Below are 27,687 nucleotides of genomic sequence, written 5' to 3' on the forward strand. Positions count from 1 at the left end.
CGAGGTTGGGTATGCAGAGTGCAGCTGGCCATGTCGGGTAAAATGTCGAGGGTGCAAGAAATGCCACCCTCCCTGGTACGCTAAATCGTCCGATAGAGTGTTATAAGCGCGCTGTAAAAGCTACCAGGTATGGTACCGAAGTAAGATATGTTCCTACTTAAGAAGTAAAATGCTATAATCCGGTGCTTAGGAAGGTGCAAGTACGTACCTCTACGACGTATACAGTCGTCTTATCCACCCCGCTTGTCGATTTCTCCTGTTCTCCACTCATTCCCACGGCATCCGGCGTTGTTGGCACCACGCGAGGACGGTTGATCGTATTCGCTTCTGACGGGATTACAGGAGTGTTGCATGCATGCGAGCGCGATCCAACCAGTTCGAGCCAGTCCGTCCGGTTCCATCGCAAACCTCGGCCAACCGACTTGCAGGCAACCAACTCTAAAAGTTAACGTTATCTGATCCGCATTGGGGTGGGGCCCACGCCGCTTTAAAGTTCCACTTGCAGGGGTTATTGTCCGAGATCGGCATGACTTTCACAGATCAGATCATCTGATAACTCAAACCCAAAAAAGGACAAACTCAAATCGGAACATCGACACTTCGTCTTAGCGTAGGTGCTTATCTGAAGGTACCACTACGTCTTGAGACGCCTTCTTTCTGACCAACATTATTTCAACCTTGTCGTTTCAATGGCGACGCCGGAAATCCCGGGATTGGCGAATTTCAATTCCCAACGCTACTACCGGTAGTTGGCGGGAAACCCGGAGAATTGGTTTCAGAAATGGATAAGGAAGGTGCGTTATATTATGCTTCAAGAGATGGAAGTTGGAACTCCATTACTACAGAGACTAGAAATCCTGGAATTTGCATGCCGCTCTTTCTCCCACCGTCCCACGCTCCTTCCCCTTGTTCCAAGAACTCATCATCTAAACTCTAAAGCACCCCAACACAAACATACGCATCCAACCACATCAACTCACAGTTCGTCCCCACGGCAGTATTCCACTTCTTAAAGTTGGCCAAGGTGATCTTGTACCGATCCGCTATCGCCTGGCACCCATCACCCTTCACGACCTTGTGGAAGGTTTTGCAGTTGGTCACCATGCCCGGCTGCGTCGGCGTCGGAGTCGCGACTCCATTTCCGCGAGTACTAGTAGTCGACGTGCTGGTTGTCCTCGTTGTCATGGTCGGCGGCGCAGTTGGCCCGCCCGTGGCTTTCACACAGACATACGTATCAAGCCACAGGCCCTCACAGTTGGAGCCCACCGCAGGGTTCCAGGCGAACAGCTGGTCGAAGCTAATGCCATACTTCTGCTGGATGGATGCACAGCCATCACCCTTGACAACAAAGTGGAATTGGGTACAGTTGGGCGTGGTTCCTTCCCGGATGGGTGTCGGGGTGACGATGCCGTTGCCCGGCCTGGATGTTGTCGGCGAAGGCCCCGGGGTTGTGGTAGTGGTGGCGCCGCCGATGACGCCGACGCAGACGTGCGTGCCGAGCTGCAGCGTCTCGCAGTTGCTGCCGATGGCCGGGTTCCAGCTGAAGAGCTGCGCAAAGGAAATACCATACAAGGTCCCGATGCTGCTGCACCCCTCGCCCTTGACGACGAGATGAAACTTGTTGCAGTTCGTGGTCATGTTGTCCTGGATCGGCGAAGGGGTGACGATGCCGTTGGCGGGGGTAGTGATGGTCGGTGGTGCCGAGGTGATGGGCGAGCCCCCGATCAAGCCCACGCAGTAGTTGACGCCCAGCTGGAGCAGCTCGCAGTTGCTCCCGACGGCTGGATTCCAGGCATAGAATTGGGCGAAGCTGATGCCGTACTGCGTAGTGATGGCCGTGCAGCCATCCCCCTTGACGACGAGGTGGAACTTGTTGCAGTTCTTGACCGTGTCGTCCGGGATTGGTGTGGGCGTCACAACACCGTTGGTGGGCGTGGTGATGGTTGGTGGCGTCGAAGTGACGGGTGTCCCTCCGATCAAACCCACGCAGTAGTTCACACCCAGCTGGAGCATCTCACAGTTGCTCCCAATAGCAGGGTTCCAGACAAACAGCTGGTCGAAGCTAATGCCATACTTCTGAAGGATAGAGGCGCAGCCGTCGCCCTTGACAACCAAGTGAAATTTGTTGCAGGTGGTGGTCATGCCGTCACTGATGGGCTTGGGCGTTGCCACGCCATTCCCAGTAGTGGTGGGCGGCGCCGCCGATGTGCTTGTTGTGGGTTCGGGATCAGGAAGACCATAGTTCTTCTCGATGCAGTATGAGTTGCCCACGACAAAGTTGCAACCGCTGGCGAGCGAAGGATTCCACTTGGTGAGTGTGGCTACTGTGAGCCCCCAGGCGGCGCTCAGCTCCTCACAAGTGTCGCCGGCGACGGCAACATGCCACCAGGTGCATTCGGGAAGTGTGTTGGGGTCTGCGGTGGTGGGAGGCGGTTCGAGGAACTGGGACAGGGCACCACTGGCAAGAAGGGCACAGCCAAGGCCGATGTGAAGTGACTTCATGATGGCGGTCACGGTTTATGCGAAAAAAAGCCAGGGCAATTCAGTGTTGAACCTCCGACACCGAGTGGCTGGAACCATGATAGATTGGCCAGTGTCTTACACAAGGCGCCTATTATAGGTACATGTTGAGTTGCCGGACTCATTTGCGCCTGTCCTGCCGATACGAGGATCCAAGTGCTGCTCCAGGCTCTCAGAAGAAGACTCATTGACCGCTGGAGCTCACTCTCATCGGCACCAGACCGTTCCAGGGCTTTGGTCCGGTCCGTTGCCACGAACTTCATGGAGTCTACGGTATTGCTAAGCCGGTACAATACATCACTGTGCCGTTTTGGCACCGAGATCCACCCGGAGTCCGAGCATATATTATTGCTTAGTCGGCACTAATTCTTAGCAGTACGACTCTGCATCTTTTAAGGAGAGTGTCAGCGGTCCATCGCCCTAGATACTATTGAAATCCTTCAACACGACGCTCGCACTTGCTCGCACTCATACATTTTGATGGCACGCGTGACGCGACATTTTGATCTCGGGCGATGCGGGAAATTATGAACCATAATACTCGGATCTTGACGAACGCAACATCATTCCAATCGCCCGAACCACAGAGGGGGTGAGTTTAGCCCCTTGCTCAGGAAAGATGGGCGCGAAAACAAAAGACGTATTGGCAGTGATCATCTTTATGTGAAGAGCACAGGCTATCCACGCCATACCAGGTGACCATACCTACTGTGAGGTCAACCCGAGCACACCAACTCGTCCGCCCAGAGGATAGGGGCTGCAGCGAACACCATCATCCCATGGCGGCCATCATGACGTTCTCGGCCCTCTACTGGGCGCTTCTTTCTTGTCTCGCGCTGGGAGCTGCATCATCTCAGCCAAATGCCATCGGCGAACATGTCTACGGCCCGCTGGTCCCCCGAGGTCACGCCGGTATGGCTGCTCGTCGCCACATGCATGCACAGGTCCACGCCATGAACGCCTCTGTCGCCAACATGATGCTCTACGGCCGCGCCGACGAACCCGATAACAGAAACCCCGATGGAACACCCTACGGCCCTCTCTCTTACGTCCCCGGATGCTTCTACTGCCCCTCGATCGAGGACCTGGCGTTGGAGGGACGCGCACTGCTCGACAGCCTGACGACGGAGAAGATGAAGACGTACATGCGCAAGGACAGGGCCGACACGCTGCACGACAAGTGCGTCTTTTACACCAGCTCGCTCACCGCGCCTGAACCGAAATACCTCAGCAAGGGCGCGTCCGACTGGGCGTGCCGCAAGGGGAAAATCAGTATCTGGCACATGTGGCCCAACAAGGCCATGGAGGCAGCTGAGCTCCAGTACCGCGACTTTTACGGCATCTTTGAGCCCGGCTGGCTCAACTCGATTGTCTCCCTGCCCAAGATCAACAACGTGCCCCCGCACATTGTCTACTTTGAAAACATGTCCGAGGCCATTGCCCAGTCGTGCTCGGGCGAGGTGGTCATCATCACCCAGTCGCCCGATAACATGAGGCAATATGTCGACGGCACACGCGGCGAGAACATTTGGAAGAACAAGGAGCGGCCTGCGCTCGAGATACTGTGGCGAAGGGGGGTTGTCACCAAGTTCTACGTGGTCGACTACAACAACATGGACGACGCCTATGAGTTCAACATTGTCGACAGCTCCACGGGCGACAAGGTGTCGTCGAGGCTTATTAAGGTTGCATCGCGCGACGACGGGTTGGAGAAGCGGGCGATTTGCGACAGCAGTGGGCTGGACTCGCTGTCGTCGATGCCAGCAGACCCATTTTCGGATTCTTATTCGTTGTTTTAGCTGCCTCGGAGGCAAATAATCGTGAGATTACCAGTAGTATTTTCTAGGATAAAGATTGCCTTGACCCCTTTAGTATGGAATTTGAATAGTTTTGCTGCAGGTCACTATGTTAACATGAGTATGTGAATTGATGACTCTGCGAATGTGATACGTGACCTAAACAACCATCTACTCCTTGCAGATAGTACTAACCTAGATGGCTGTTGGTTCTCTGTTGAGTGGGAGAGGAACCTTGAAGAAACCTCAGCTGTATTTATTTGGGGCACTGTGACTGGGGCTTGGCTCTTCCCGTCTTCACTCAGACAACCCCTCCTTCAAGGCTTCAACTTCAAACCGCCTACAATGAATACACCCAATTCTTCGGTGGTTTCTAACTTTCTATTAACTCTTGAACAGAATACGCCGCCGACAACTCCCTTCTTACCAGGTAATTATAAGCTTATCCGCCCGTGCCGGGAAGGAGGGGCGTTCCCACGCAGTACTCATACCCAACTCGAAGTCCCGAACCTAAAACGGATAGCACGTCAGCACAAATAAGACAACAAAAAAATCCAAAAAAGGGGTCAAAAACTCACAATCATTCCCCAACACGGGATTCCACGCCACAAACCGACCATGCGTCAATCCATACCTCGCTTCCACCGCGCCACAACCACCCGCCAAATCCTCCCTCTGCAACAAATGCCACCTCGAACAATCCTTAAACGTCCCCTTGGCCCTGAACCCGCGCACCGCAACACAATAGGTCCTGCCCGGCCTGAAACCAGCACAATCCCCGCCCACATGCACGCTGGGATTCCACTCGCCAAACGCCTCCCTCCCCTTCGCATCCGCCAGGCCATACCACGCTAGAAACCCCTCACACTCACCCCTCGCACCGCTCTCAGCAACACGCATATCAACACACGCGCCCGTCATGCCCGGCGCGAGCCCCGTGCTGTTGTCTCGCTGCGCGCAGTACTTTTCGCCGGGCCAGAGGTAGCATCCTGATCCGCCGCTAGTCTGTTGTTCGAGGAGGGAAGGGTTCCATTCCAGCAGCTGGGCGAGCGTGATGCCGTAAAAGGCGGCGTAGTCGGCGCAGAGGTACGAGTCGGTCAGCGAGCCGTTGAGTCGTACGGGTGGTGGTCGGTGCAGGTGGCAGTCGAGGATGGAGCCGTTGGCAAAGGGCTCGACGTAGCCGGCCATGGGGAATAATGCGGTGGTGGCGATGGCGGTGGTGGTTGTGGTCACGGCGGTTGTGGGGAGGGATGTGGATGCTTTGGCGGGGAAGGGGGTGGGCGTGAGGGTGAAGTAGGTTTCAGAGTACGAGGTCGTGGTGGAGGTGGAGGGGTCCGGAGAGGGATTGGTCCAGCCGCCGCCGGGCTGGGAGATGCAGAGAACGGGGCCGGCACCGGCAGCAAGGGCGGGCAGGGCTTCGCAGTATTCGCCGAGTTCGGGGTTCCAGCTGACGAGCTGGGTCCAGGTGATGCCGGCGGCGCGGGCGATGGAGTGGCATGTGTCAGAGAGGTCGGCTTTGAGCTGGTAGGGCTTGCACACGCGGGCCGTGGGGATGCAGAGGGTGCCGCCGGGCTGGGGGAAGTTGGCGCAGTAGGCCCGCAGGTTGTTGGCCGTCAGGAGGGAGACGGTGCTGATGCCGCGGCTGAAGGATACGGTGCGGCAGTTGTCGCCGGCCCGGACGGTGTAGGTTTGCCCCGCGCACGAGGGCGTAGGGGTGGCGGGCAGGCTCGTCGCCCAGGTAGTGGTGGTGGCGAGCGAGGTGAGCGCCATGGACGAGAGCTTGCAGCTGGACGTCAGGGAGCTATACTGGTTCCGGAGCTGGGTCTGGCCGTAGCCGATTGGCATCTGAGCCTGGGTGCTCAGGATGGAGGCGACGCACGTGTTGCAGGCGATGCTGGGTGCTATAGTTGTCGCCGTCCCTGAATCTGCCGAGTTGAAGGCGTCGCGGACGACGGCGTGGCAGAACTTGCCCTGCTTGTCCTGGAGGCAAAGGGCCGAGTACGTCTCCACGATGCCCTGGGCGAGAAAGGTGGCCAGCACAGAGGTCTTGCCATCCGTCGAGTATCGAGACGTGCTGCAAACTTGGGAAACTCGTCGGGCCCAGATGGTGAGGGCGTTTGTGCAGGACGCGGTGCACACGCTCGCCAGGGTGGCGTCTGATTCAAAGGCCCCTGCTCTGCCGGCGAGCTTGATCTTTGAATCGCAGGCCACGGCTTGGTTCAGGATGCCGATGCAGGTGGTGGTGAAGTTTTGGTAGGGCGCAGTGATGTTCATGAAGTTGACGGTTTGAGCGTATGCGTGCCCTGCGAAGAGCAGGGCCAGCAGAGGGAGAGCGGACAGCATCATGCAATCCCACACTCTACCAAAAGGTAGAGAAAGCAGAACGAGCGACGACAAATGCCAACGACAGTGACGAGGGATACTCACTGACGGCGACGACGGCAAGCAGGACGTTGACTTTCATGTGGGAGAGATCCATCCCCCTTCGGGCACTTACACGCCGATAATGGGCAAACCCCCGGGCGTCCGGCAAAACAGGATAGGGGTTGCATAGTATGCCCCTATCTACTATCGAAAAATGCAACCTTCCTCCAAATCCAGTCAGCACTAGTACCCCTAAATCACTAGGCGGTTTACAATAACTTGGTTGATTTGATCAAGTCCGAGTCTGACGCTACTCTACCAAAATGCGATTTGGAACCCTGGTATGGAGCAGCTACTAGTAGCCAATCCTTACAGTCCGAGACGGTCCAGTCATCTTGCCCGTTATGGAATACTAAGTACTAGTGGATAATGAGTGACCAGCAGGGACCACCAGGGTGAATTCACCATCGCAACCGAGTATTCAGTGGTACTACTGTACAGTCCAAATGTTATCATGGTTCCTGCATGCAGTGGATTCCACCTACATGGGACCGGCTGGCTGGAACCTGGAGTCCGAGCTGTCAATCCGACTGGAACCCCCGGTTCAGTCAGCGGACGATTTTCTCCATCAATGAAAGAAAAAAAAAAAAAAAAAAAGGTACCAGTAATACTATCACACCTTCCAATTCCATCATGGAACCCTACTAGTAAGTAACGCTCTCAGCCGGACGACATACTACTTGGAAAAGAAAGAAGATGGAAGGGCAGCGGCAGTTCTCACCATCTGCTCCATACATGTCTCGTCTTTCGTTCTCCCCGTCCTTCTCTCTTTCTCACATTCTCTTGTAGAGGGAAAGAGAACCAAGGCACCACTGCAACACGCCTGAAGCCAGCATTATGGCTCCCATACTTGCCCTCCTTTCCCGTCTTCTCCTAACAACAATCCTCTTTCTCCCCCTCTCTATCACGGCATTCCGCCATATCGATGGCAATGCCATGGGCATAACGCCCATCCCGGCCCTCCTCGGCATCCGCCAAGACTCTGGCAACGGCCTGCCCGAGGGCGCCTGCACCAAGGATATCCCTTGCGCCAACCAAGCGTGCTGCAACGGCGACACGGGCGTCTGCGGCTTCGACAAGGCCGACCACTGCGGGCCCGCGTGCACCTCAAAGTGCGATTCGCGCGCCGAATGCGGCCCGCACGCCGAGATACCGGGCCAGGAATGCCCCATCCACGTGTGCTGCAGCAAGCACGGGTACTGCGGCACCGTCGAGGACTTTTGCGGCGACGGGTGCCAGAGCAACTGCGGCGAGCCGACCAAGACGAGTCCGCACACGACCGACGTGCGCGACCTGGTCATTGGGTACGTGGAAGGATGGGCGTTTACGCGCGAGGGGTGTGCAGGCCGCGACGTGTACAAGGATCTGCACATCGACTCGGTGACGCACTTGTTTGTGTCGTTTGGCTACATCAAGCCGGACTCGTTCGAGGTGTACCCGATGCAGGGCGTGACCGACGAGAACATCCTGGCCATGACGGGCTTCAAGGAGCGCGCGCCGGGGCTCAAGGTGTGGATCGCGCTGGGCGGGTGGTCGTTTAGCGACAACGGCACCGACACGCAGGCCGTGTGGGCGGACCTGGCCAGCACGGCAGAGAAGCGCATGAAGTTCTTGGTGCAGCTGGAGAAGTTTATGGTGTACTACGGCTTCGACGGCGTCGACTACGACTGGGAGTACCCGGGCGCGGGCGACCGCGGCGGCAACAAGGAGGACGGGAAAAACTACGTCGAGCTGGTCAAGGCGACGCGCGCCTACTTCAAGGACAACGCGCGGGGCTGGGGCATCTCGTTCACGGCACCGTCGTCGTACTGGTACCTGCGCCATTTTGAGATTGGGGCCATGATGGAGCACGTCGACTTTGTCAACCTCATGACGTACGACTTGTTCGGGAGCTGGGATGACCAGTCCGACTGGATCGGCCCGCACGTGTACGGACACACCAACTTGACCGTCATCAAGAACGCGCTGAGTCTTCTCTGGCGCAACGGCGTGCCGGCCAACCAGGTCAACTTGGGACTGGGCTTCTATGGGAGGACCTACACTCTCGAGGACCCCTCGTGCGACCGCCCCGGCTGCGGCTTCTCGGGACCAGGCAACAAGGGCTTCTGTTCGGGCGAGGCCGGCTACATGAGCTACCAGGACATTGAGCGCGTCCTTAAGATGTCGCACAACCCCGTCGTGACAGACGAGAAGGAGACGGTCAACTACTTTCGGTACGACGACGACCAGTGGGTCTCGTACGACGACGAGAACACGATCAAAGCGAAGGTTGAGTTTGCCAACGAGCAGGGGCTGCGCGGCCTGTTCATCTGGGCCGTGACCCAAGACACGGCAGGTCGGCTGCTGGACGCCGTGCTGCAGCCCGACGGGCTGGGCAAGTTCAAGGAGCGGAACGGCGTACAGTCCGAGGTCGATCCTTGGGAGACGCGGCTGGGCGACAAGTGCGCCTTTTCCGACTGCGGCGAGGACTGTCCCAACGGCCACATTGAGCTGACGAGCATACGGTGCGAGAAGGAGGGGGACAGTTCGAGCCCGCGCAAGAAGCTCTGCTGCCCCTTTGGCAGCGCCCCCGACCCCCAGCACTGCAAGTGGCGCGCCAACAAGAACGGCATCTACTGCGGCAACAAGCCGGTGGGCTCGTCGCCGAGCCGCGGAAACGCTCTCAAGTGCGAGGACGGCGAGCAGAAAGTGGCGAGCGACAAGTGGTTCGTCAACGATCAGGGCGACGACGAGATGTGCTCGTACACCGAGGCCGACTATTGCTGCGACGAGTACAACGAAGACGTCTGCGCTTGGAGCAACACGTGCACGGCACCCGGCGACAGCGAGATTAGCTGCCCACGGTCCGGCATGCAGCCACTCTTGACCGAGAACTTCAAGGGCATTGCGATCGGGGGCTGCGATGTCACGACAGAAGTCCAGTCGTGGGATGTCCTTTGCTGCGAGGCTTCTCTCCAGCCCGAGTGCCGTTGGGTGGCGGACATGGACCCCGAAAAGCACTGCGCGGCCGAGTGCTCATCCGACGAGGTCAACTATGGGCGTCACGATTACGGCGGCGGCGAGGACTGCGAGGACAAGCGGTGGCCCCGAAACGGCTTCTACCAGTTTGGCGAGAACAAGGATGCCCAGCACGGCCGTCTCCTGTGCTGCAAGAAGAACTCGGTCCGCGTCAAGCACAAGAATCTGCCCGTTCCGCTGGACCATCTGTTCGACACCAAGATCGAGGACACAGACGAGCAGACGTTCGACATTGACGTCGACTACGACGGCAAGTCCGACAGCAGCCACCCCAACGACGGCAGCTTCGGCTGGCACATCATGTCGGGCCCCCCCGATCAGCACGCCAGCCTGAACCGCCGCGACGGGTCCGACTGGGCCGTGTATGACTGCGACGAGACCATGCACGAGGGCCGCCAGTCTGCGCGCATCGTGTGCACAAAGGAAAAGGACCACAACTGCGACCGGCTGTTCCTGGGCGGAGCCAAAGACACGGTTGTCGACATGCCTTCTCACTGTGGGCCTGGAAAGTACGCCCTCGTCGTCAGTGTCGAGCCCATGCATGATGCCCACGAAGACGATGTTCTGGCTCGGGCCCCTCATCTCAAGCGGCGTGTGCCCCCCAGCTCGCGAGTCTTCAATCTCACGTTTGACTATGGCTTCCACCGCCTCCAAGGCCGTGCCGACAACAAGATGAAGATCCGCATCGACTACAGCAACGCCAAGGGCTACTGGGATGATGTCGTGGCCGCCGCGCCGAGCTCCAGCTCCAACAACAAGTTTCGCCGCACCGTCCCTGACGGCCAAGACGTCCACCACATAGTCCAGCGCGACTACAAGGGCGACTACAAGCGCTTCCTCGACCACTCGTACCGGCTCGACAGACGCCACACGCCCGACGACCAGCTGCATGAGCTTCACGAACGCTGGTTCGGCCTCGATGTGCCCGACTGGGTCAGCCGCCTGACCAAAGTCAACAAGAACGTCGATCTGCTCGACCAACGCGTGAGCAAGACGTTTGTGTACAAGATCGTGGACGAAAAACGCACATGTCCTACGGGCGAGTTCGCCGCCGACGTGCACGCGCGCATTTCTGCCGACGTGCAGACATCGGGGGTCTTGACGCTCATTGGAGACCTGGCCAACATGAAGGAGTTTCGGCACTCGTACATCAACTTCCGCAACAAGGGCGAGATCCAGGCCTCGCTCGTGTTCCACGCCCACGGCGAGCTGCGGCTGCCGTACATGGAGGACACGATCCTGGGCATCGCGCCGCTCGGGGCCAGCTTCAAGATCCCCGGCATCGTGACCATCGGGCCCGAGTTCAAGCTGGTCGCGTCGGTCGAGGGCAGGGTGGCTGTCGATGCGGATGCGCGCGTCGATTTCGACGTGGCCAAGTGGGATTATTCGCAGCGCTACCCGGCCGATAACGAGGCGCATATTGATCCCGACAAGGACGAGCCGGACACACCCACGTTTGCGACGTCAAACAAACAGGGGAATGAGACTATCAAGTTCAACTGGCAGGTGACGGCCGAGGGCATCATTGAGATGCACCTGATCCCGCTGGTGTCTTTCGGCATCGTGTTCAACCCCAAGTGGGAGGTGCCGAGCACCGCGGCCGAGCTGGGCGTTGACACGTACCTCAGGGTACATGGCGATGCAGCCGTGGGTGGCGCCCAGGACTTTCAGGCGTGTTTGGCAAGTGAGGCGGGCTATGAGCTGTATGCGAGGATCACTGCACCGACGCTGTTTGGGGTGGACCTGAACAGGAGGTGGTCGCTGTATGATGACGAGGTGAGCATTTTCAGGAGCCCGGGTTGCCCGAACCTTGAGTCTGCAGCCAGGATCCGCCGGGGTCAGGACATGTTGTTGGTTGCTCCAAGAGCAGAGGTCAATCCGGTTGTCGACGGTGGATCTAAGCTCTATGGAATATACTAGTACTAGGTTGAGGGGCTCATGATTGGGGTGACTTGGTTGAGGGCGCGGAATCGAGGCCTCTTGGGATTTTCGTATGTAATAATAGTAGTTTGATATTGCTCTGGATCAAATGACCAATGATTGACCAACAACAACATCAATGGGCGGTGATGGTGTTGGTATTAATCAGCTGTTGCAATTAGGCTTTGCTTTCTGTCCAACTCGTATATGTAATATACTTACAGTAGGTAATCGCCTGGTGTTGTTCGTGCTGGGCAGGAGAGCGACTACTAGTATTGTTAGAAAGAAAGGGGTTCAGGGGCTCAGGGGCGTCTAGCCAGCGGAACTACCTACACTCAGTACCCGTTGGCATCCATCTATTGCTCCACAACTCCAAGTATCGCAACGGGAAAACTCCAGTTCCGTCGGCTCTAAACTTGGAATCCGGCTCGGTTCCAAACAGTAAAGAAGTTTGGTCCAACCTGCATACCCCGCCCTTTCAAGCCGTGATCCTGACGTCTCCAGTCGATCCACTTGAACTCGCTGCAACTTTGAGTGCAGCGAGGCCGCTAAAACGAGCCGGGCTTGACCATATTTGGAGTGCCGAACCATAAGAAGCCCTTCATGAGTGGCTGCAGCTCTGGTGGGTACCGAATTGTAGTACATGATGATCTTTTCAGGGGCTTCCATTTTTGCTCTTGAGCTGGAGGGAAAGAAGACAGAACCCCGCCCATCATCAAGGTGGAGTTGAAATATTTGTGCCCCTCCTTTATTAGGTAGCCCCTCGATTCCTTTCTTCCCAAGAGCTCTGGTACTTCAACTTGAGTAAAGGTCTGACGCGGAAAGCAGTTCTCACTACTACATCCCATCTACGTTCAACGTCCAATTTACTTATTCACCCCCTCTCCAGCATCCCGCATTCTCCCCACTCCGTAACAGCCCACTGACACGATGCCGCCGTTTCGTGCTGAGCATATGGGCTCGCTCCTGCGGCCGCAGCGGCTGCTGGACGTGCGCGAGGCCATGCGCCAAAAGAACCTCACCCCTGAAGAGGCAGGACTGTCGGCAGTAGAGGAAGAGGCAGTTGGGCACGTGGTCAAGCTGCAGCAGGAGCTCGGGTTCAAGGCGGTCACCAGCGGCGAGTACAACCGCACGCGCTTCTGGGGTCTCATGTGGGATGAGTTCGAGGGCACGATCCGCCTGCAGGACGCCGACGAGTCACTCTTTCGGCTCTATCACCCCGACGTTGTGAGCTTGATCGAGAAGGAGAGGAAGGTCATGCCTGGCGATTCTGTTATTGCCGGTTCCAAGCTGCGGCATAACCCCGAGGCTTCCGTGTCGAATCTTCATGAGCTTAAGCTGGTGCAGAAGTTCGTGCCGAAGGAGGACTGGGGTCAGATCAAGCTTACCATGATCACGCCGGCTTGGTTTCATATGAGATACAAGCAGGGCCGGGCCTACACCAAGGAGGCGTATGCGAACGATGCCGAGTACTTCGCAGACGTCGCCAAGGTTTATCAACAGGAGCTTGACCAGCTGTACAAGCACGGGCTGCGTAACGTTCAGTTTGATGATCCTGGTCTGGCATGTAAGTGCTTCTCTGGACCAACCCCTTTCTGTAGACCACACACTTACTCCATCCCTTCCAGATTTCTGCTCCGACAAGTTCCGCCAAGGCTGGTCCTCGGACCCGGACAACATCGGCACGGTCGACGACCTGCTCGACGCCTACATCAAGCTGTACAACGACAGCATCAGCAAGCTCCCCGCCGATTTCCACACGGGCGTGCATCTTTGCCGCGGCAACTTCATTGGCGGGCGTCATTTCGCCGAGGGCGCCTACGACATCATCGCGCAGAAGCTCTTCACCGATCTCAACGTCAACACCTTCTACCTCGAGTACGACACGGAGCGGGCGGGCGGGTTCGAGCCGCTCCGGTTCCTGCCCAAGAACAAGAACGTCGTCATCGGGGCTATTAGCACTAAAGTCCGCGAGCTGGAGGACAAGGAGGAGGTCAAGCAGCGGATATACAAGGCCGCTGATTTTGTGGCTGAGGGTAGTGGACAGACGAGAGAGGAGGCGCTCAAGCGGATTTCGATCAGCCCGCAGTGTGGATTTAGCACTCATGAGAGTGGGTACCCGCTGAGTGAGGAGGACGAGAAGAAGAAGTTGGCACTTGTTAGGCAGATTGCTGACGAGATTTGGGGGGAGCCTTGAGGCGCTGGCTTAAGGAATTGGATCCATGTCGATGGCGGCGCTGGAAAACAGAAGGATGTGCAACATGTGTGTGGTTCATTCTGATTTTGGGAAAATCGGCGTTAGGGAACAAGGAGAGGACGGGGAGGTGTTTGATGCATCTTCAACATCGCAAGGGACATAGCATAAGGCACATACTGCAGTAGTGGTGCCGGCGTGAATGGATATCAACTTCCAGGGGAATGTGAAACAGCACAAAGATCAGAAGTACCGTGACATTTATGTAAACGAAGCTGTTTGAAAAACCGTGTTCCGAGCAGTAAACGCAATGCAGAATGCTACGAGTGAAAGCACCAATCGTGGGGTGTTAGGGTCACTCTCTAGTAACCTGAAGTCTAAACTGGCTTGTGGATAAGTGCCGGGAAAGATTGTATGTATCCGGGACCCGGAAGGTGTCCACCCCTATTTGAGATTCGTGAGTGATATCTTGGATCCAGAGAATATGCAGTATAGCGCTGCGTGAGACCTCGGTGTCCGCCTCATCTGCAACAGCTAATTGTCAGCTTGAACCGCATTGCCCCAATGGCGGCTTGAATCTCTTGGGGACTCCCCAACGCTCTTACATTGCAGCATCTTCGCTTTCTGCCTGGTTGGTATCTGTAGATCTGTGTATAGGACTTCCAAAGCAGAAGGTATAGACAGCTGGTATATCAAAGTACTGTATACACCAGGGAGACATTACCGTGGTTTCTCCTCAAGTGAGTAAGGATAAGTCCAAAAGACAAAGACCCGTGCTAGGTGGCATAGCGGCCTCTTCCATGAAGCAACGCCCGTTCGATGCCATTCCGTGGTATCGAATCTCGAGAGAATCACAATGTTCCCGAGGACGTTGAAGAGTCGAAACAGCCTGGCGGAAGGGGCATGTGTCAGCACTTCTCAGCAGAGAGAAACAAAACCGAAGACCTACATATTCAAGGCAAACATGGCCAAAGCAGCCTGGGTGCTCCTTGGGACCGGCTGGTCCCCTGCGCGAGCGATCTCAGTCCCAAGGTAGTACACCGGCGGTATCCAAAGCCCCAAGATGGCCAGCTCCATAACCAAACTCCAATGGTACGTCCTCCTTCTGTTCCTCCATGCCACCAAAACCAGACAAACCCACAGCAAGATAAACCCCGTCACCGTCGGGGCCAGCACCATGACCACATGCCGAAAATACCTCCACGCCAGGGCAGCCGCCACAATCCCCAACCCCAGCTGCACCACCCCCAAAATCAAATGCCCAAACAAACAATCCTTATACCTCTTATAACACACCCGATGAAACTGCTCACTCCCAAACGCCGCGCCCTCCGTCACCGGCCATCCACACCATCTGCACACCCAAACCGTCTCAAAATTCGCAAACGTCACCTTCCTGCCGACACGGATCCTCGGGTCGCGGGCTTTCAGCGCACAGTCCAGACAGCGGCTGGCCAAGGGATACCCCGGGTCGGCGTGGGACTGCTGCAGTAGACGGGCACGGAAGGGGTCGTGAACTAGACAGTTCCTGCAGTGGCCGAGCAGCTGGGCGCGGAGGCGGTCGGGACCGAGGAGGATGCGGATTTGCTGCGGGCTGGCGAGGGAACGGAGGGGTTTGCAGGTGCGGCGTAGGCGGACGATGTCGGCGAAGGAGACGTGGCGGAGGATGAGGAGGAGGATTTCGGGCGGGAGGGTTAGGAGGTGGAGAGGTCGTCGCGGTTCCGGAGGGTGATCTGAGGCTTGGTCCATGGCATCGCTGGTGTGTTCGGGTGTGCAGCCGGGCGACTGACCAGGCCTATCATCCTTATCCCTGGCTTTAAGTTCCTTGCACGAACCTGAAGCATGAATCGAACTATGGCCATGATGGCTGGCCGCCGGCGGGATCGGGCCGGAGACTCCGCCCGAGGAACCGGGAGTGAGGCGGTCATGGACAAAACTGCCGGCCGGGTGCCGTGTTGGCTTGCGCGGCGCGGATCCAGAAGATCCAGAAGATCCAGACCGTGACGATGTGCGGGGAGGTTCAAGTTCCGAGTCAAATCCCGGCTCCACCCGCCCAACAGGCGGCATCATTGATGTGATCCAGGACTCCAGTTGAACCAGTTTGTTGCGTGATACAAACTCAAAGCCCAAACTCAAACTCCCCGAAACGAGAAACAAGGCAGCGCCGCAGGATGTGCTGCGTTAAGGTAGCTAAGGTACCAGTTGAGTGAGGTAAGGTATTGGATGTTAGTGTGAAATGCAAATGCCCCGCTCAAAGCTCAAAGCGTGATGTCAGCATCTGCAATTGGAAGTGCGTGCCTTGCGCCTGGCCTGTTGGGCTGCCTGGGCCGTGATTAGGCTGAGCCAAGGCACCGTAATCTAGCTAGCGTTACTAGCTGCGGCAACCCGACCGTTAGCGGAGAGGGCGGTTGAGTACGAATCGTTGTTGTGATATCTTTGAACAACTCTGTAAGTAGGTATATATATATAACAGGCCCACGTTGGGGCACAGCTGAATGTTTCTGAAACTGTCGTTATAAATGGGGTGGTTGGTGAAGCTCTGAATGGAGTAATATATAAAGTTCAGGCTACTACTAGTGGTCTTTATATATTGAGAGTGTGGCTTGCTTGTTGATTAGTTGTTACAATAGTTTGAGACTCTGACAGGTCTTAGTCCCAACGTGAAGCAGGAGTGATACAGAGTGCGGAAACTTGTTCAATGGAAAAGACACAGAGCATCAAGCAATCCTTGAAATCGGCTTGATCTCTACCAGCTGCTTATGAGCAAGGTGGACTCAGGTTGCTACAAGAGTGACCTGATGCTGAGACTAACAAAGCAAACAGAGAACAACCTGCCCTCTCATCTGCTCCTTCGCTGACTTGGCAGATTGTCTTGAGCGTTGGCTGTTGAAACTTCTCCTACTCAATGGACACGTCGAGCGCATGTAGGAAACTGGAACGGATTCGGATGCATTACTACTAGGAGTACAAGTAATCCACGCTACAAACACACAGTTGCCCTGCCTTTCTGTTATCATTACATCCACAGCCTTGCCCAGCCAAAGCAATCACTGTTAGTGTTGCGGCGGTAAATTCTCAAATCCACCATTACCGTTATCCATCAACCGTCCCTGGAAGAAGTCAACCGACGGGCCCAACCCAGCGTCCACAGCCGGCGACGTCTGCCCCGGCACTGGCACAGGCCGCCGCGGCAGGCGGCCCGGGTGACCAAAGCCCCCATGCATACCCGAGCCCGGGTTCAAATTCACGTTCTCATACCCATTCTGGGGACAGAACGATGGCCCAGGATGATGGCTCTCGGGAAAGCCGCCGCCGGGGACGCAAGGGTACACAGCCTGAGCCGGGCAGGGCTGAGCCGCATAGGTCCCGTGGAGGTTGATAGCAGAGTCGGGCCGCGATAGTACCCGGTACTGGCCTCCCCCAATCGTCTGACCTTGAGCGTGACCGTGACCCGGGCCGAGAAATCCGCCGTGGAAATAGACCTGCGGCGGGACCGTGACTGGGCTCGTGATTCGAGTCTGGTCGGGGTCGGGAACTGGAACTGTGACTCCGGGCGCAGGTCCAACAAAGCCTGTCATCACGTCGTCCTCAACGCCGCCGCCAGTGTGGCCGGTCACGGGCTTCGACTGTGCATACGGCACACCTACATGTGACTGCATGTGCGGTACCACGAACAGGGAACGGTTGCCGTCGGCACTGTCTGCTGAGGAGGAGGGACTGATGTTGCCATGCGGCTCGCCGGTTTCGTTGCTCCGGTCCATGACAGCAAGACGACCGAGATTGACCCCGTTCGAGGTCGTGTGGAGACTTGCGGTGTCCCGCGGCGTTTGAGCACGGCTGCGTCGGGGGCGTGGCGTCATGCCGTCTGTTTTAGCCCTGCAGATGCCGAATACCAAGTCTATGTGCCTCTGGAAAATTGCCATCCATTCTTCAGGTCTGTCGTGGTCGCTGAGCCCTCCTTGAACTCCCTGCCGCAACTTATCAAGGCAATATTCCGTTTTGAATTCGGCATATACTTCATCCAGTTCGATCGGAGGCACAAAGTCTATACGTCGCCAATCATCAGCCACCATAAGCTCAGGAGTAGGATTAGATCCGGTATGTACGACGTACCAGGCTCAGGAATCATTGTATCTTCCGGAAACAGCGTCTTCCAGAGGCTTTGCCACGTATCGACCTTGACCTCTGCCTTCCTCTCATTAAGAAGTTCCTCGACCTGGGCAGTGATGCCGTCTTCTGGGTCTCCAGTGTGATGCGCTTGTTGCACGCTGCAGATCTGATCCCTATCCACGGCCAAGTGGTCATTAAGAGCCTTCTGGGTCCCCATGCCCTGCTTGCACCGCGGACACGCGAAGGAAACCGGTTTCCGCTTGTGGAAGTTTTTGACGTGACGCCTGCTCGGGTTAGCGTTACACTCAAGAACTTGGCGGGATAGACCTCAGATATGCTTACTTCAACAGGGATAAGGTTGGGAACGGTTGAAGCGCACAGCTTTGGTGGTCCCTTATGTTAAACTTCACGGGGTTTCGCTTTCGAAACGGGCAGCTGAATTGCGATTCCAGCGGCTGCAAGCTTGGCTGAACGCCCCCCGAGACCTTTCGCCGTTTCCCATCGCCGGTCCCTTGACCGCCGCCCCCGTCATTACCGTGGCCGCCGTTGGGACGCTTCTGGGCACCGCCGCCATTGCCACTGGCTCTGCCGCTCTCGCCGCCCCTAGCTCCCGAGTCACTGCTAGCAGCTTGGCCCCCGAATGGGATGCCATCGAAGCCCGCGGTTTCTCGCGTTGACTCGCATATCAGGAGGTCAGCATCGCCCGGACGGATACTAAGCGCAACGTGGGACAGCTCATCCAAGCAGTAGCGGACGGATTCGTAGGCGGCCGAAACCACCCCGGCGGCTGCGAGGTCCTCCATCTCTAGACCGAACGCGTGCTTGATGACCTTTTCGCAGACATCCTGGATTATGCTGTCGTCCGGTTTGTCGGGAGACACCATCTCGTTGTGAATTGACAATGAGGGCGAGGTCTCGATGCGTGCCGAACCAGGGCAGGACTCCACAACATCGTCCTCCTGCCTTGCAACGTCCGTGTGCTCCCGCTGCAGCTGACCAGGGTCTTCTATGGCCGAATCCGAACTCTCCGGGGTATTGACAGTGGCACTTCCAGTCTCATGGTCGCTCTGGACAAGATCGTTGGTATCTCTGGTGTTGCTGCCGTCGACAGAAGGACCTGCTTGGCTTGGTCTCGTACGGAAAGGCAGCGCCTGTCCCGTGCCGGCCCCGCCCAAAGCTGTGCTCCTTCCGGCACTCCCCCTTCGACTCGCCATCTCTTCCACGCGTCGGTGCCGAGGTGGAGAGGCGCTATCCAGCGATGAGGCGTGACGGTACAGTCGGAATCTGAGTGTATCCGAGAAGGAAAGCGAAGGTGGAGTGGATGGCGGGCAATTTTGAAGGGCCAGTGAATGAGACATCAAATTGCTTTGCCGCGGTGATGACGCATAATTTGCTGCGTCAAGATACGAAGCTTCGTCCTGGAAGGAGGCGGTGACTGGGCTTGGGGGCTCTGTGGCGTCGGTGATGACGGATGCGCCATCCAGTGACCAGCCCGTATTCGACCGTCGCTGGGCAAAGCCCGAGACCCAGCTGTCGGTGGTGTCCCGTCGCTCAAGCGGTCGGTTCCCAGGCAACTCCCTGTCCTTTCGGACAGCAACTTCAGCTCTTTGGAGTTCAGACTGCGCCGGCGACTTTGCAGCCGATCCGACTGCTGGGTCCTCGTTGGCATCTTGGCGATTTCGCATTGCAGAAGACCCATGCTGTTTGGTGGGAATAGAGATTGGCGACGAGGAGGTCTCCATGGCAACTTGAGCGCCTGAACTCGGCGGTGCCCTCGCCCTGCTGTCCTTGGTATTTGTGCAGACTTGAGGGCTGAGGTCGGTGCAGGCTGTGAGTCAGGGGCTGGCAGTCAACTGAGTAATCAAATCATCAAGAGGTGTTGAATTCTCCCATTGTCCGCAACACCTGTGGATATCGAGCCCACAGGGACTGTTGCGTTTCTATAAATCTCGCCCATCTTGGTCCAACCGTCCAATACGTCGGCGGTTGCTGTTGCAGCCGCCAGGCCGCCCGCCCGGCTTTGCGCAGCCCAAATATTGATACTGCGCTATTGGTTCTATTGGTTTCAGCTTGCGCCAAACTCGCACAAACTGAAAAGTCGGCGCGGTTAGCCTTGCGGCTACCTCAGCGTGGCGGTGCCGTGCACCTCGATTTTGAGTCGCTCAGATTTGAACTTACCAGTTTGGACATTCGTGCTTTCCATCGCGTGTCACTCTGCTAAGTAGACGTGGTTTGGCTTCAAAACCCAGTTAAAACTCGAATCTGGTTTGGCAACGTTGGCCGTAGGTAGGAACAAGACCTTTCTGATCCATTTCCGTCACTTGTTGGAAACTTTGGTGAGAGTTCTGTAGTTCGAGGTTGTAGGAGATGCAATGAAGCTGTGGCGCATTCAATAGCGCCCGGGCCTCAGGTGACCCACCATGTCCAAGTGTTACCACACGACCCACGGGCCACAACCCCGTAGCGACATCACCTCACCTTTGAGTTTGAGACCAAGGCCAGATACTACCACAGTAGATTGGCAAGACTCTTCTCTCATCTGCACATACCACGGAGATGTGCCACCACATATCATGGATGTCCATTCCTGGAGTTACAAACTCGCATTCCAATAGTTCAGTCAGGCGATGAAGCTTGAACAGCAACGCGGAATCCTGCGGGGAACGACTTCCCAAACGACCCGGAAGCAGGCCGTTATCCAACGTCTTACGCCGTCAAAAGGACAATTGATACTGCACGGTAAAAGCAGCGCCGGCTTTCCAGTTCAGAGTTAGCGTCCTCTCCGATACCATGGAGGTCGCTCGCTGTCTTGCTCAAGCTGCCTGCCTCGAGCAATCACCAGTGGCGGTCCTCCCTAAACTGCGTCCCGTGTGCTTACCGCCCGCCGTACGATTCTTGGATTGCAAGTCACTGGGCGGAAACCCGCTTAGGTAATGCACAAGTACTCAGGTACCAATGTTAAGGTTTGTTTGGTTGGAGCTTCCCCGACGCAACCTAACAACAGCACCCGCGAGGCATCATCAGCAAGCCCACCCAGTCCGCTAAGATTTTCCACTCGTCAACACACAGCCTTCGCCATCCGACTCATCTTCAACACCATCACCCCAAAAAATCCACCACATCGTCTCGAATCACCCATCATTGCGTTAAAAAGTTTCGAAACCGCGCCTGATCCTATTTATCGCGTAGTTTTATTGTTCGACTTGATATTTACCTTCCGCAATCACCCCGCGCATTCGCCCGCATCCAACCCATCGCAACAACAATGGCCGGCGGAAAGGGCAAGTCTTCGGGAGGCAAGAGCTCCGGCGGCAAGACGTCTGGCGTCGACGGCCCCAAGAAACAGCAAAGCCACTCCGCGCGCGCTGGTCTCCAGGTATGTCGCGTCGCTACCGAGTGCCTTATCATGCTTTCTATCATCCCTGCATCTTCAAAAGATTCCGGTATCGCGATACGCGTCCCTCTTCATCTCCACAACATCTGGCTTCCTACCCTCGCAGAAACCGTGATCTGTCCACACCCTCATCCACGCCATTGCTCACTGGCATCGCCGGTTGCGCCCAGTCCTTACCATCGCCCTTACCTCGATTGCGATACGTCTGCCTGCCTGCCTGCCTGCCTGCGCTTGAATCGACGTGTTCTCGACCGATGGCAAGCCCCGCGCTGGTTCCTCGGCAGGCGGCACAATGACGCGCGCTTTCTTATTTCCTCGGTCGCTTCTCGTTTCTTTGTCCGCCATGCCTGCCGCTAACAAGTCGCCTTGCAGTTCCCATGCGGCCGTGTCAAGCGTTTCCTCAAGCAAAACACACAAAACAAGATGCGCGTCGGCGCCAAGGCTGCTGTTTACGTTACTGCCGTGCTGGAATATCTCACTGCCGAGGTTCTTGAACTTGCGGGGGTACGTGTTCTCCTAGATACCTTGCCCAACAGTGGCATCGGACACAGCATGCCATTGTCCCCGTCCTCTTATTATCACAAGCATGGACTAACAGTACACCCAGAATGCGGCCAAGGATCTCAAGGTGAAGCGCATCACCCCCCGCCATCTTCAGCTAGCCATTCGCGGCGACGAAGAGCTGGATACCCTGATCCGCGCCACTATTGCCTTTGGTGGTGTCCTCCCGCACATCAACCGCGCGCTTCTCCTCAAAGTGGAGCAGAAAAAGAAGGCCAAGGCGGCAGAGGCATAAGAGAGATATAGCTTGCGACGGTAGTGGCGCATTGAATGTTTCTAGCAGGGGGGTTTTGTGAAAGCGCAAGAGAAGCCCCCTTTTGCATGGTATTTATGGTCGGACGGGTATGGTACTGGTTTCTCTCTTTGCGATGCGGAGCCCTACTACTCCTGGGCTCAAACTCTTCTTTTTCCATGTCATCCCGTTGGCGAGGTGTGCCACCACTACTGGCTGCACAATTCACATCACTACATCACGCCCGACTTGGTGCGACAACGAGCTCACAAGCGACGCGCTGGAGTGGGCCACCTAAGGTCGCCGTTGAATCGGGAACGGGAACTTGAGCGATGGATCGAGCAGTGCGATGGTCAAGCGTACGCCCTGGATCCACTGCCATGGGCTCAGACATCTGTAACAACACAACAATACTGTGCTTTTTTGATGTTGCCAGCAGGGGCAGGGTACTGGCTGGTGCGTTATCGAGGTGACCATGTGCAACCCACAGGCGGATAGGCCTCTTAAGGGCTGCCCCTTGTTTATGTATGCCGTTTACGATACTGCTTCGGCCCGTAAAGGGCGCGCAGCAGGCTAGGAGAACAATATCATATCATCGGGCATGAGTTTCATCCTTTACTTCATTATACCTGGCATGCCTGTCACCCAGCGGCCTAGGTCAGGATGTCATGGGCGACTGGGGAGATTGGTATCCTCTCGTAACATGTGTGTACATACACGTAGGTAACCTGGCAAGCCTGAGCATGATTTGGGTGTGAGCGGTGACTCAACTGGCTTTCGAATTTGCAGACTCACGGGAATTGAACGCATGTGTACCAGGCATCTAGATATCCTGGCATCTCTTGGAGCTCAGCTTAAAGGACGTCGCCTGATGCCTGTCCGCACGTCTAGATCCATATGCTTCACGCATCATTCCAAGATGCAAAGTTGAAGCTGCCGCCTATCGTCCACCACACGGGAAGTTCCCTTACAATTCCTGCTACCATCCGGTCATATATACCTAGGTAACATGAACTTCATGTATCGCTCGGGTGTTGATTAGGCCATAGATTGCTCAGGAGAGTTATGTTTATAGAACCAGAATTCTCACTGCATCTTTTGAGTTTTTGCCAACGTTGACTATCAACCTACGAAGTGAGATAGCTCCAAGTCATATCCGTGATGGGTATGATGCGCCGTCAAACTTTATTGCAACATCTCTGTACCACAACACTACCATGTGTCCATTTTGATTATCCGTCAAGGCTAATTTGGGTCTCCTCTTGCGACGTAGGCAAGGTATATGGTACCTTATTTTAAGTAAGATGGTATCTGTCACAGTCTCGTTAGGTGATCATATCTGCCCAAGCTCTTCAGGCATTGGGTCCGTCGCTTCATGAGCGTCCATACTCCTATGTTGTCTACTTAAAGAATTTTCAACACTGCTTGAACTAGATATCTCCAGCTAAGCGATTGCCTTCAACTTGCAAGCATTAACCTGAAGCCAGTTACGCTTCGTACAGCCTTCCACTGCTCCGGATTAGCCTGGTCCTTGGATAGCTGAGAGTACATGTAGAGGGACCAGGTACCTACCTACCTAGTATACATGTAGGATTCAAGACTACCAGACACTGCAGACAGCGAGACCAAGGTCATAGGAAGTCTTACACGGACGGATTGGCACCGACAACCAGTTGGAATTTAGATCTTGATTCTCACTGGCAGATTCTCACGGGCATGGCACAGGTCATAATCCAGTATGACCGTATGACAGGTCAACGGAACCCATACATATCATTGATAGGTAGGTAGGTAGTTTTGTTGAGCAATGATCCAACTCCAGAAGTCCCGAGTTAAGACCCCACGTTCCCAACTCATTCTCACATAACAAAATCTAGGCTTTCGTAACCCCGTCGGCTCGGGCCGCTAGGCCGTGAAAGCAACTCTTACCAATAATAACAAACTGCTCTTGTCTCTTTTTGATTCCGCACAACTTGAACTTGACGTCTTGTCCCGGGAGTTCCGTATGCGTCATTCCAACCTCCTGGCTCTCCGAGTGGCCACTCCCGCTCCTAATACCAACCCCGCGTCAGGGCGTCTGACCGCTGCTCAGACAGCCAAGTCCCTCGTAACCTCGTTCAACTGCCGATGTAACAGTAACATAGCGGCAGGTCAACTTGACCGAGTCGGCTACCGCTTATCCCCGAGACCGTTAAGACTCATTGAAGGCTGAGAAACATGGTCCGAGTTCCGATGTGCCCATGAAAAATGTCAATCGAGGTATCGATAACTCCACAGTCGGCGCCGAACTGGGCCGAGGGGGTTCTCCATGACGCGATTTTACCGGGATTTGTCAAGCAGCAAAATGGTGAGGGCTCCTGACGGAGGTTGCATCCAGGCAAAGGATCAATGGAAGATCAGGGGAGATAGGGTGTGTTTTAAAGTACTCTGAGGTCGTCTGCGACGTATTTAAGGCAGCGTACCAGCCGAATCACGCAATCTGGACCTGGAATTGTGCCATTTTCTCCCACGCTCATTGCTCGGTGATCTACACAGCAGATACATACCTAGTATAAGTAATATTGTCGATCGATCCTCGTCATGGCCGCTGCCACGGAGCAAAACCCCAAGCGTCTCTTCCTCGTCAGCATTCCACGCACTGCCTCCAATCTCTTTGTCAAGGTGATCAACATCCTGAACCAGCCCAATGTATTCACCAACGAAAAAGCCGGCTACTTTTTCTACCCGGCCCTCGTGTCGGCCAGCGCCAAGAACTTCTTCAACACCCCTCTGGACAAGTGGACCGATGAGATGAAGACCGAGATGCGCCAACTCTACCAGCAATGCTTTGACAATCTCGAGGCCGCCAGCGCCGAGGCCCGGGACAAGGGCAAGCTCATGTTCACCAAGGAGCACGCCTTCTGGTTTGTCAACCCAGCCTTCATGCTGGAGGTCCTCCCCGACCCGTCGGCCAACGGTAGTGGTGAAGTCACCGCCCGCTCCCATCAAGAGAGCTTCCGCCTCACCATGCCCGAGGCATACGGCCCTAGCGAGACCTTTTCCCCGCTCAACAAGACGCTGCTCTCAGACGAGTACCTGCGCACGTGGCAGTTTGCCTTTCTCATCCGGCACCCGGCGCTCGCGTGGCCATCCATGTACCGCGCCATGATGAACCTCTCCAGCAAGCTCCACATGATGGACGAAGACGGCATCAAGGGCGCCATGCTGTCCAACATGACGTGGAAGTGGACGCGCTACCTCTTTGACTGGTGTCGCGAGCAGTCCGGGGGGTCGACGGTGCCCCTGGTCTTGGATGCCCACGACGTGATCCACAACCAGGAAGTTGTCCTGCAGTTCTGTGACCGGGCAGGGCTGGATAGGAGCGCGGTCCAGTTTGAGTGGGATGATGGGAAGCAAGGTGTCCCTTCCGGGTGGACGGCTGGTAAACAGAATGGGGAGAGTGGTGGACCGGATGGCGCGCCGGACGTTAGCAAGGAGGCGGCCAAGATCATGACGTCGACGCTGGTGGCGAGCAAGGGCATCATCAAGGACAAGGCGCCGGCGGCCGTTGACATCGATGCTGAGGTGGAGAAGTGGAAGGCTGAGTTTGGGCCTGAGGCGGCTGGGCTTATCGAGAAGACGGTCCGCGATGCTATGCCGGATTATGAGTATCTGCGTGAATTTAGATTGAAGGTGTGATACTAGTATTGTCGACCTCAGGCCGGGTTGCGTCGGATCTATCACCAACTGGACATCGTTCTGTCCATAACACATTTTAGTAGCTATGACTGTTGAGCGAGACTGGGCGCCGGGCAGGTAGTTTAACACCTAACAGGATGCCAAAATATCAAATACCCCCCCTCTTCATCCATCAGTGCCGTACGGGCACGAGTTCATCGTAGTGACAATCAATGGACCAGTTCATGACCCCAGAGTTGAACTCCCTGTCTTTCACTTACTCGGTGCACCATATGTGCAAATCTGTTCTCCGGTCCCTGACGCAGAGGCCGCAGAGTGCCCGAGGGGCTCCTGAATAGCCAGGGAGTTAATATTCCTCTGGCTCTTCCAAACTTCGTACAATGCTCACTAAGACCCTTTCTTTCAGATGTGATAGATGCCGGGATCGACTTCAACAGCCGTTACTGCCCTGCGTGTAAATGTAACCTGACTTTCTCGGCAATGTCAATAGATCTCGGCAGGAACTCATCCGAAGTACTGCTATCGGACGATCTCTGTCTGATGTGACACACTGTACTTCTCTCTTCCATTCGGTCTATGGTCAGTACCTTAAATAGCAATTGAAGGATACTCCAGGCATGGACTGGGAGTCCTACCTTCAACTTGAACTGTCAGCTTAGTAGTAAGGCTACAAAGTAAGTACTGTACCTACCTCGTCAGGCCTCTCTTTGAGAGTCCCTTAATAACCCGGCCATTTCTCCAGCACAACGGCGGTTGGCGGCTGGTTGGCCAACCACAAGGTCGTCTCACAGAAAATGAAGCCAACCGAGACGTCACGCGGCGGTAGCGCTCCGTCGAAGTAACCCAACGTCCGCAACTGTGGTCCAACATGCATACTTATTGTAACGGCATACACGTGACGTGTCCAAGGTTATTGGTGTTGTGCACTGATCCCATGTGCAGATGCTGGCGCATTCCTGAATCCTGACCGCAGGTAACCGATCGAGGTCGAATGCTCAATGATTGCAGGTGCTGCCGTGACATGCGATCGGGCCGCTGTTGGCTGGCCATTCCAGGTTGCTGTGATCTTCAATCGCCCCGCCCACATCTTAAACTTTTAGGAAGCAGCGGCTGAAGAGCCCAACCCATTGCTAACCATTCAGCAGCCTGTGCCTCGCATCCCCATTACGTACCCGGTCACAGAGTGCCTGGAGCCACCGACATTCGACAACTTGTTGAGTCACCAAGTTGCTAACATATTATGATTAGCAGAGGCAGCAGCAGCTCGCTAAATAGGCACTTACCTTGCCCGGATCTTAAACAGTATGAGGGGCGCGAACCTCACAACCTGGAAGATTGCTGACAATTGGATGCTCGAAGAACAAGTAAGTGCCAGGTTAAACACATTGGCCCAATCGATGTGTGTATGTGCGCTTGTACCGAACTATGTGCTGCACGATGCTCAGCATTGGTGGGGCCCGGCACGCTCGAACCCTGCTGCCGCGCACGTCTGAATTTTCTGGAGGCGGAAGGCGGAAGGTGGAGATCAAGACGCGGACCCAAAAAAGACATGTTCTTCGCTGCTTCGACAATATCTCAACCTTCCTAAAAATATAGATGTTAAACCAGTTAGAAGCCGTTGCAACTCTCTGGGATGCGATCGGTATGTAGCGTTCAGGCATGCAAAAGAGTTATTAGGCCCTGAGGCGTGGAGCTTCGGGTTTGGGCCTCTTGGGTTCGCCAAGATTCAGGGGGTGGACATTTGATCAGGTAGCGCTACAAAAAATGAGGTCGCTGCTGTGGCATTTGGCGCTCGTCCCAGATTCCTCAGGCGCACACCTGCCAGTTTCTCGGGTCGGTG

The 27,687-nt window shown here is 55.8% G+C and overlaps 9 protein-coding genes across 9 annotated transcripts; 5 read left to right on the forward strand and 4 right to left on the reverse strand.

Annotated features, from left to right (window-relative positions):
• Window positions 1-692: 692 nt before the first annotated feature.
• Window positions 693-2,651, reverse strand: N656DRAFT_784588 (carbohydrate-binding module family 50 protein). The gene has a single exon (XM_064816205.1). The coding sequence runs from the start codon at window positions 2,500-2,502 to the stop codon at window positions 934-936; it is 1,569 nt and encodes a 522-aa protein (XP_064665624.1). The 5' UTR covers window positions 2,503-2,651; the 3' UTR covers window positions 693-933.
• Window positions 2,652-3,299: 648 nt separating this feature from the next.
• On the forward strand, window positions 3,300-4,319 carry N656DRAFT_802124 (uncharacterized protein; the record flags this gene model as incomplete). The annotated part of the gene is made up of 1 exon (XM_064818210.1): window positions 3,300-4,319. The coding sequence occupies one exon, from the start codon at window positions 3,300-3,302 to the stop codon at window positions 4,317-4,319; it is 1,020 nt and encodes a 339-aa protein (XP_064665625.1).
• Window positions 4,320-4,644: 325 nt separating this feature from the next.
• N656DRAFT_832594 (carbohydrate-binding module family 50 protein) lies at window positions 4,645-6,659 on the reverse strand (the record flags this gene model as incomplete). Its single annotated transcript, XM_064818664.1, has 2 exons — window positions 4,645-4,826; window positions 4,895-6,659. The coding sequence occupies 2 exons, from the start codon at window positions 6,657-6,659 to the stop codon at window positions 4,759-4,761; spliced, it is 1,833 nt and encodes a 610-aa protein (XP_064665626.1). The 3' UTR covers window positions 4,645-4,758.
• Window positions 6,660-7,676: 1,017 nt separating this feature from the next.
• Window positions 7,677-11,678, forward strand: N656DRAFT_718901 (glycoside hydrolase family 18 protein; the record flags this gene model as incomplete). The annotated part of the gene is made up of 1 exon (XM_064812317.1): window positions 7,677-11,678. The coding sequence occupies one exon, from the start codon at window positions 7,677-7,679 to the stop codon at window positions 11,676-11,678; it is 4,002 nt and encodes a 1,333-aa protein (XP_064665627.1).
• A 505-nt stretch (window positions 11,679-12,183) lies between these two features.
• Window positions 12,184-14,190, forward strand: N656DRAFT_784591 (UROD/MetE-like protein). The gene is made up of 3 exons (XM_064816206.1): window positions 12,184-12,433; window positions 12,507-13,245; window positions 13,307-14,190. The coding sequence occupies exons 2-3, from the start codon at window positions 12,609-12,611 to the stop codon at window positions 13,873-13,875; spliced, it is 1,206 nt and encodes a 401-aa protein (XP_064665628.1). The 5' UTR covers window positions 12,184-12,433; window positions 12,507-12,608; the 3' UTR covers window positions 13,876-14,190.
• Window positions 14,191-14,592: 402 nt separating this feature from the next.
• Window positions 14,593-15,621, reverse strand: N656DRAFT_718858 (uncharacterized protein; the record flags this gene model as incomplete). Its single annotated transcript, XM_064812314.1, has 2 exons — window positions 14,593-14,761; window positions 14,822-15,621. The coding sequence occupies 2 exons, from the start codon at window positions 15,619-15,621 to the stop codon at window positions 14,593-14,595; spliced, it is 969 nt and encodes a 322-aa protein (XP_064665629.1).
• Window positions 15,622-17,002: 1,381 nt separating this feature from the next.
• On the reverse strand, window positions 17,003-19,823 carry N656DRAFT_451573 (uncharacterized protein). The gene is made up of 4 exons (XM_064809688.1): window positions 18,325-19,823; window positions 17,986-18,269; window positions 17,520-17,917; window positions 17,003-17,413 (listed from the first exon to the last, which is right to left on the reverse strand). Exons 1-4 carry the CDS (start codon window positions 19,722-19,724, stop codon window positions 17,117-17,119), a joined length of 2,379 nt encoding a protein of 792 aa, XP_064665630.1. The 5' UTR covers window positions 19,725-19,823; the 3' UTR covers window positions 17,003-17,116.
• Window positions 19,824-21,247: 1,424 nt separating this feature from the next.
• N656DRAFT_681857 (H2A-like protein) lies at window positions 21,248-22,166 on the forward strand (the record flags this gene model as incomplete). The annotated part of the gene is made up of 3 exons (XM_064810565.1): window positions 21,248-21,358; window positions 21,749-21,880; window positions 21,984-22,166. Coding segments are annotated over 3 exons (426 nt in total), but the record flags the coding sequence as incomplete, so codon positions are not given.
• A 2,500-nt stretch (window positions 22,167-24,666) lies between these two features.
• On the forward strand, window positions 24,667-25,866 carry N656DRAFT_784598 (uncharacterized protein). Its single transcript, XM_064816207.1, has one exon. It carries the CDS (start codon window positions 24,750-24,752, stop codon window positions 25,845-25,847), a length of 1,098 nt encoding a protein of 365 aa, XP_064665632.1. The 5' UTR covers window positions 24,667-24,749; the 3' UTR covers window positions 25,848-25,866.
• The last annotated feature ends 1,821 nt before the right edge of the window (window positions 25,867-27,687 follow it).

The sequence above is a fragment of the Canariomyces notabilis genome (genome assembly GCF_033297395.1).
Source record: "Canariomyces notabilis strain CBS 508.74 unplaced genomic scaffold N656scaffold_35, whole genome shotgun sequence".
Classification (NCBI taxonomy): domain Eukaryota; kingdom Fungi; phylum Ascomycota; class Sordariomycetes; order Sordariales; family Chaetomiaceae; genus Canariomyces; species Canariomyces notabilis.

Coding starts and splice junctions, on each gene's coding strand:
- N656DRAFT_784588 (XM_064816205.1), bottom strand. CDS start 2,502: ATGAAGTCACTTCACATCGGCCTTGGCTGTGCCCTTCTTGCCAGTGGT.
- N656DRAFT_784591 (XM_064816206.1), top strand. CDS start 12,609: ATGCCGCCGTTTCGTGCTGAGCATATGGGCTCGCTCCTGCGGCCGCAG. Junction 13,246..13,306: donor TGATGATCCTGGTCTGGCAT/GTAAGTGCTTCT, acceptor CATCCCTTCCAG/ATTTCTGCTCCGACAAGTTC.
- N656DRAFT_451573 (XM_064809688.1), bottom strand. CDS start 19,724: ATGGAGACCTCCTCGTCGCCAATCTCTATTCCCACCAAACAGCATGGG. Junction 17,918..17,985: donor TACAATGATTCCTGAGCCTG/GTACGTCGTACA, acceptor GGCGACGTATAG/ACTTTGTGCCTCCGATCGAA. Junction 17,414..17,519: donor TACCGCACATGCAGTCACAT/GTAGGTGTGCCG, acceptor CCGGAGTCACAG/TTCCAGTTCCCGACCCCGAC.
- N656DRAFT_784598 (XM_064816207.1), top strand. CDS start 24,750: ATGGCCGCTGCCACGGAGCAAAACCCCAAGCGTCTCTTCCTCGTCAGC.